This window comes from Gossypium arboreum, chromosome 7 (genome assembly GCF_025698485.1).
Source record: "Gossypium arboreum isolate Shixiya-1 chromosome 7, ASM2569848v2, whole genome shotgun sequence".
NCBI classification, from domain to species: Eukaryota; Viridiplantae; Streptophyta; class Magnoliopsida; order Malvales; family Malvaceae; genus Gossypium; species Gossypium arboreum.
Genome location: NC_069076.1, coordinates 70,323,909 through 70,331,675, shown reverse-complemented (window position 1 = coordinate 70,331,675; position 7,767 = coordinate 70,323,909). Strand labels below are relative to the sequence as shown.

Sequence of the window (7,767 nt, the reverse complement as noted above, 5' to 3'; positions counted from 1 at the left end):
TTGGTTTCATTTCAGTCACTCAACTTTAGAAAAATAACAAAACAGTCACTAACGTTATCAAAAAGTGACAAATCAGTCACCCACTAACATTTTCCGTTACAGTTCTAACGAGATAGGTGACGTGGCCAGTTAACTAGCTGATGTGGCCAATTAACTAGCCACATTGGATGTCCATAATGGAAACCTACCCAATTTAAGAAGAAATTAAAGAAAAAAAAACCCTAATAATAGAGAAGAAGAAGAAAAAGAAAAAGAAGAAGAGACTATAATATTCCTCTCAAAGTCTCCAACAACCCTTATACAACTGACCCCACAAATAAACTGGCAACATTGACAAGTACTTTAGCCACCACCACTTGCACCACCATTAAATTGGGTTAGGATTTTTTCCCCAATATTCTTCTTCTTCTATTGTGGATAAATTTCAAAGGCTAAACTTTGTCCCATGGAGAAATTTCTTCTTGAAATACTAAATTGCCAAAAAAAAAGTCTTCGCTACCTAATTTTGATAAAAACAGCACATAAGTAACTAGAATAAAAAAAAAAAAGATTGAAGGACAATAAGAAGAATAAAACTGGAGAAAGAGAGAAAGATATGAGTTTTTAGTGTTTTATCAGTTTCTAAATCCTAATTTTGGTTTTAATTTCTTTTTATTGTCTTCTCCTTTCTTTTCTGCCTAACAAGTTTGACAAAGTGATTACACAAAGGAAACAAACAAGATGAAAAAGAAAAACACTTAACATAGATAAGAAGAAAAAATGAGCTTTCAGATCTGGGTTCTCCCTTTTCATCTTTTGCTTCCCTACTGTTTTTTGTTTCTTTTTTTTTCTAGTCAAAATCTAATTGTTTCCTTATTTTTGTAGTTGTTTCATATTAGAAATTTGGCGGGGTTTGATTCTGATATCCATCTAATAAAAAGAGGACAGGTAAGTATGCTGAAGAATAAGTCTGGAGTAGTGACCATGAAGCAAACTTTAATAGTTGATCACAGCTCTCAAGCATCCCTTGCCCAGAATAGCACTAAACCAAACTCATCTTTCTTCGATTCTCCAAAATTTAAAGCCTTTCTCGACACTAAATCTCTCAAGAGCCCTACTTCAATCCTTGACAACAAACCCTTCTTTCCTTTTGGTAACCCCTTTGCCTTGGACAAAAACCACCCCAAATCCCTTTTTTTCTCTTCTCTTCCTCCTCCTCTTTCTCCTCTTTCTTTTCTTTTTCTATTACATAAGCCCTAAATGGGTGCTGAAAGGGTTATTTAAATCGGTGCTAACCGGCCAACTTGACAGCTAATGATACCAAGCAAGCTGTCATCTGTCATGTCACTTTGCCATTACGTTTGTAACGAAAAAGGATAAAAAAGGACTGTTTTGTTATTTTTTAAGGTTGAGTGACTAAAATGAAACTAATATGACTATTTTGTTGCTACCCAAAATTAAGTAATTGTTGGTGTAATTTACCCTTATATTTATATAATATGTTTAATTTGTACAAAACCCATGTTTTTTTGATAATATTATATTTATATAATATAAAACTATATTAAAGTAGAATAATTAAGCTGCATGGAGTAGAATAAGGTGGGCTGGCTCATTACTTCATAAAGCTAGACTGGCGATAAAAACGGCAACGTCTTTGTCGGCTAAAAGAGAAATTAAAATAATTATCCCATCTCTCAGATCATCTTTTTCCGGAAGGAATGAACATATGAAAGCGAAGACGATAGTAAGATAATGAAAAATAACCCTTACCAACGGAAAAAACGAAAACCGAACCAAGATCGAAGATCCCCTTGTTCTTTATATATATATGTATCTATATATATATATATTAATTTCTGTTATCTCAAGTTTCTTTTGTTTCTTGCTTGTTTAGGCCAACGCATTCCTTTTAAATTACACTCACTTCGTTTTCAAGAAACATAATTTTGTTCCTCACTCCACCATCTTCCTGCATTTCCCTTTCTCTCTGCACTATTAAATTTCTTTTTTTTTTTTACTGATAAAAGCATTTAATTAACGCTTAATCTATGCTTGCTTTCCCATGGGTTTCCATTCCAACTAGCTTCGATACGGATCTGCTGCTTTCAGTTTCACGCGATCTCCTCACTGTTAACTTGTAATTATCCTTTTTCCACCTTTTGATTATGCAATTTCGTTTTTTTTTTTTAATGTTTAAGTGATTTTGCTGCTGCTATTGTTCTTATTAGGCTCTGATAGCCAATGGCGTTGAAGCGGGGACTATCCAGTGTGGGCGTCCAAAGGAGCAGAAGTTCTGGATCTCGATTGCGTATCGTGATTCTTTTTTTCTTCTCAATTCTGACGCTACTTGTTTTCTTTGTCGGTCAAGGGCTTTACATTTCTGGTTCGTTTTTTCTCTTAATTTCCCCCTGCGTTTTTAAGTACCTACTGACCAGATCTAACTTTATATTTGATTTTGATTTTGTATTTTAGCATGATGATAAATTAATTATTTGTTTTGATTAGTTTATAAATGCGTCCTTTTCGATCTGATAAAATTGAAAAGTGCCTCATCTTTTAATTGATTCCGAGCTTTGATTAGTGAATTTCTTAAAAAAGTTTTTGGCTTCTCATTTTACTAGAAATTTGTGAAGTCAAATGGTCTAACTTTAGTTACACAACATTGTCGTGAATAGTGATGCTTCTACTAAGGTCCAATTTTAACTTACAATTCGTTGCTCCATCTCACCTAATATTTATCATCATAATAGAACTTTTGTTCAATTATGTTGAATTGTGTTGTGAGTATAAAGTTAGATGTAAATTCAATTATGTTCTTTGATTGCATCTGATCTTTGTTCCAATTTTTGTTTCTTGTGCAGACGAAGATAGTGTTCAAAGTGGTTTTGGTAAACAGGTTTCTTCCTTAAAACCTTATCCATCTGCATTGCTTTTAACTTAGATGACAGACTGTGACAGCTTTTATACCCAGATCTGCATTATTTTAAAATGGGTTTTGCAGAATGTTGACTGGAGAGAAAGGCTGGCATCCCAATCTATCAAAAACCTATTCACTAAAGAGGTGAGTGCGTGTTGGATTATATTCTATACAAATTATGGTTCTTGCTCCAATTGTCATTAGACTTTAATTGTCAATTATATTTATCATCTGATGTCATACTCAAATCATTCTAGGTTATTGATGTTGTATCTACTAGTACAGCTGATTTGGGGCCATTAAGTCTTGATTCTTTCAGAAAAGGCAATTTGTCTACATCATGGAAAGTTATTGGGGTAGAGTCTTCAGTTGCGGATAAAGCTACTTCTCAGGTTAGGATCATACCTCAGTAGTCAAATCTATCCCAACCCCTCCTCCAAAGAAAAAAAAAAGTTGCTGATTGACTAATCTTTATATGATTCTCACTTGTTCAAAGTCAAATCAAAAGGCTACAGACTTGAAACAAGAAATGTCTCAAGTTAAAGAGGGAAAGCTTCCTAATGGTAATGCATTTCTGATCTGTTAAATATAGATATGCCTAATGCTATTGGTGAATTTTCTTTCATGCTGACCTGGCTGTTCTATGCAGATGATCATTCACATGATATGCTTACTACAACACTTCGAAGGGTAATTATCATCTTTTGATTCACTGAGTGCTTTAGTATTATAACTAATTATATAATAAGAGGCATGTTACTGACTGCAGCAACTTAGAGATAATAGGCGTGAGAAGCATGTGGCTGGTTTGGTGCAAAAAGATGATGAAGCTACTGTGAAACTTGAAAATGCAGCCATTGAACGATCCAAAGCTGTGGACTCTGCAGTTCTTGGCAAATATAATATGTGGAGGAAAGAAATTGATAATGAGAACTCTGATTCCACAGTGCGCTTGATGAGTGATCAAATTATACTGGCAAAGGTTTATATAATTATTGCAAGCATGAAAAACAAGCTTGACTTGCGAAAAGAATTGCAGATTAGGCTCAAAGAGAGTCAGCATGCCTTAGGAGAGTCAACAACTGACGCTGATCTACCTCATAGGTAAAGGAAGTCTTTAATCTCCTTGGCTATGTGCTGTAGTCCATGTTTCCTCCAGGTTTTGCTTTTGATGATTCTGTCAGTTTCTAATGTTGTATTCTCATGTGAATTACTCAGTGCATCTGATAAAATTAAAGCAATGGAAAAAGTTCTAGCCAAAGCAAGAGAGCAATTATATGATTGCAAGTTGATGCTTGGAAAGCTCAGAGCAATGCTTCAGGCATCAGTAGAACAAGTTATGAGCTTGAAAAAAGATAGCATGTTCCTGAGTCAGTTAGCTGCCAAAACAGTTCCCAATGCAATCCATTGCTTGTCGATGCGCTTGACCATAGAATATTATCTCCTTCCCGCAGAGAAGAGAAAGTTCCCTAGAAGTGAGAATTTGGAAAATCCAAAACTCTACCATTATGCCCTTTTCTCTGATAATGTCTTGGCTGCATCTGTCGTCGTCAATTCAACTATCATGAATGCCAAGGTGATAAAAGCTGCCTTAACTTGCATAGCTGTCTCAGTTGTTCTTTACTTTTTTTTTTCTTTTTTTTTCACTCATTGATTAGGAATTGTTATGTTTATAAGAATTGAGGCTCAGATGCAGTCTTCACTAAAATTTTCTTCTTGGTTGTATTGCAGGATCCCTCTAAACATGTTTTCCATCTTGTTACTGATAAACTTAATTTTGGAGCAATGAACATGTGGTTTCTGTTGAATCCCCCTGGAAAAGCCACCATCAATGTTGAAAATGTTGATGAATTCAAGTGGCTTAATTCATCCTATTGCCCTGTCCTCCGGCAGCTTGAGACTGCAGCGATGAAGGAGTACTACTTCAAGGCAGATCAGCCAACCAATTCTGGATCTTCGAACTTGAAGTATCGAAACCCAAAGTATCTCTCAATGCTTAATCACTTGCGGTTCTATCTGCCACAGGTCTACCCAAAGTTAGATAAGATCCTCTTTCTTGATGATGACATTGTTGTCCAGAAAGACTTGACTAGATTATGGTCTGTAGATCTCCATGGAAAAGTGAATGGTGCAGTAGAAACTTGCGGTGAAAGCTTTCATCGTTTTGACAAGTATCTGAACTTCTCAAATCCTCATATTTCACAGAACTTTGATCCTAATGCTTGTGGGTGGGCATATGGAATGAACATGTTTGATCTCAAGGTTTGGAGAAAGAAGGATATCACTGGCATATACCACAAGTGGCAAAATATGGTGAGTTAATGGAAAGAAGGAAGTTTTGATTTCATGCTAGTTATTTTCTCCTTCACATATACACACACCACCTTTCATGCTTTCATGGAGATAAATCACTTAGTTGTTGACGGATTAAACCCACAAGTTTTCCAATTAGCAAATAACTTTCTAGCGAACATGTTGCTCAAGTTATATATGCAAAGCTGATGGTATTATAGGTTTTGAGGGGCAGGTTGACTCCTTTGGGAGACAGACGACATTTGAAGACTTCTCACGACTTCAAAGGATAATTTGTTGTATGTTCTGATCTTTTTTTTTTTTTTTTCTTGATTTGTTTGAATATTTATCAGAATGAAGATAGAGCATTGTGGAAGCTGGGGACACTTCCTCCGGGGCTGATCACATTTTATGGTCTAACACATCCACTTCAGAAATCATGGCATGTACTTGGTCTTGGCTACAATCCAAATGTAGACAAGAAAGAAATTGAAAGTGCAGCAGTTATCCATTACAATGGCAACATGAAACCTTGGCTGGAGTTGGCCATGACGAAATATCGATCATACTGGACCAAGTACATCAAGTATGATCATCCCTACCTTCACAGTTGCAAGTTCAGGAATGAACCAGATTATAATTAGTGACATTTTGTTTTCTTTTTCCTTCTATTTTTTCTATACTCTTCTTATTCCCACATTATTGTTTATTCTTCCTTGTAATTCATTAAATTCATTCCCTTAAGCTTCTCATTCATTGGAACGAGTTAACAAATTGTACGCCAGGCTAACCTCTGTACTTAAGACACCCCATGATTTTTTCACCCTTGTCCAATTTTAGTAGAATAGTGAAAATCTTGGTCCACTATATTTTTTGAACAATAGCTCCTTTTGCTGGATTTAACGTGTATATATTATAAAGACTGAAATTCCTAAGTTTGTTTTCTGAAGCAATTTTCTTTTTGAATTATTGCTCGATAAAGAAACCCAAGATCCAAGACAAATTAACAAAGGAAATTAGAATTTAATTGATGAAATAAAATCTAAAAAGAAAATGAAAGTAGAAAAGAAACAAAGGGTTTAGAGATGTATTAATCAGTGAGGGATGGAATTACTGTGCCAAATTGAATGATTCAAATCTGAAAAAAAAAAAAATTGGAGTAAATAAAGTTAGATTTGAACAATAGATAATAAAGAAAGTAGAATAAAAGAACTAAACAAAAAAATAAATGATTGAATGTCCTATAGCACCCTTTGATGACTTACTCTCAAAAACATCAATGTTCGGATGGATTTTCCCCTGTGAAATCCTTAAGCGAAGGACTCTTAGAAACATCAATGATCGAGTTTTGAAGGTTAAAAACGTTGCAACTTTGGAAGGTTTGAAAAATAACAATCTGCAAAAGAAAACAAGAGTCAAATCGCTGGAACCCTTGAGCAATCTTTGCATCAAAAACAAAAAAACAAAATTTCACTAAGAAAAATTTACTTTATTTAATGAATAATGAGGGTGGTGACTAAGCCTATCAATAGGCTGAAAATAAAAGTAACTAAAGTGAAAAATAATTTCTTAATAATAATCTAAATTAATTCCTAGGTAAATCTCTTATATCACTTAAAAATTAATAAAAAAAAGCACAAAAATCACCTATGACTTGTTCCAACCAATGAGATCCAAAATAAATAAATTATCTAACACATCTCACTCGTCTTGACGTTCAATATATGGATGGAAGATTCTGTCGAAGTGTGAATGTAGCAAAAATCTCGAAAATCATTTAAGAATTTAATTTTTGAAACAAATTAATGAAATTATAAAATTTTGATAAAATCAATTTCAAGGTTTTTTACATAATCTAAAAATCATTTAAATCATTTTGTGGGTGGTTGAAAGTGTCCAAAGTCAAACCTAAGCTTCGATGGGCTTGAAATACTCAAAATTGTTTAGTGGTCCAATTTCAAGAGTTAAGCATCACTACATGAAATCCTTGCACTAATATTCTGTGTAAAGTATCAATACATAGATCTTATGTATCAATAATTTTCTTACGATCTATAACTTTTTAGCTATTGACTTGCAATGTTTCGATACTTTTGTGTAAGTATCGGAACCTAGATCTCTATGGCTAAAAATCAATTCAAAAAACTCAACTTCATATCTAAACACTTCAACATGATTTCAATAGGTCTCAAAACATTATATAACAAAATTTAAACTCATTTAAGCTCAAAGACACATTATAGACATATTTAAGTTGAATAACGAATCAAAACACGATTAGTTATATTAACAATGGTTTGGAACATAAATCAAATTTACAAATTTCAAGTTTAAACGAAGTCTTTATGTACATGTCAATATTCATACACCAATGACATCTAAAACAAATGAAATACAACTTCAAGCTCGAATAGTGATGCGATGCTCTCAAGTTAGAATAACAAATTTCTTGGACAAGTCATTGACCTATACATTTAAACAACTAATGCGTGAACTCAATAAATACAAAAGGATAATCGTACTAGCCTTATGACATTTTTAATGTTAAGTCCTTTAGAAGTGTTTATTTCATAAAA

At 33.8% G+C, this 7,767-nt stretch overlaps 1 protein-coding gene and 1 long non-coding RNA gene across 3 annotated transcripts; one reads left to right on the top strand and one right to left on the bottom strand.

The window, feature by feature from the left end:
- The first annotated feature begins 1,565 nt into the window (after positions 1-1,565).
- Positions 1,566-6,126, top strand: LOC108457673 (polygalacturonate 4-alpha-galacturonosyltransferase-like). Of its 2 annotated transcripts, XM_053031188.1 has the most exons (12): positions 1,566-1,726; positions 2,066-2,119; positions 2,211-2,365; positions 2,844-2,878; positions 2,984-3,043; positions 3,157-3,291; positions 3,396-3,462; positions 3,549-3,589; positions 3,669-4,003; positions 4,118-4,475; positions 4,631-5,212; positions 5,545-6,126. In XM_053031188.1, exons 3-12 carry the CDS (start codon positions 2,224-2,226, stop codon positions 5,833-5,835), a joined length of 2,046 nt encoding a protein of 681 aa, XP_052887148.1. In that variant the 5' UTR covers positions 1,566-1,726; positions 2,066-2,119; positions 2,211-2,223; the 3' UTR covers positions 5,836-6,126. The 2 variants fall into 2 exon arrangements, with proteins under 2 accessions (XP_052887148.1, XP_017612227.1); XM_017756738.2 differs by having other exon boundaries at positions 1,566-2,119.
- Position 6,127: 1 nt separating this feature from the next.
- Positions 6,128-6,585, bottom strand: LOC128295523 (uncharacterized). Its single transcript, XR_008286006.1, has 2 exons — positions 6,457-6,585; positions 6,128-6,329 (listed from the first exon to the last, which is right to left on the bottom strand). It is a non-coding gene; the product is annotated as an uncharacterized LOC128295523 (long non-coding RNA).
- Positions 6,586-7,767: the final 1,182 nt, after the last annotated feature.

Coding starts and splice junctions, on each gene's coding strand:
- LOC108457673 (XM_053031188.1), top strand. CDS start 2,224: ATGGCGTTGAAGCGGGGACTATCCAGTGTGGGCGTCCAAAGGAGCAGA. Junction 2,879..2,983: donor AAAGTGGTTTTGGTAAACAG/GTTTCTTCCTTA, acceptor TGGGTTTTGCAG/AATGTTGACTGGAGAGAAAG. Junction 3,463..3,548: donor AGAGGGAAAGCTTCCTAATG/GTAATGCATTTC, acceptor TGTTCTATGCAG/ATGATCATTCACATGATATG.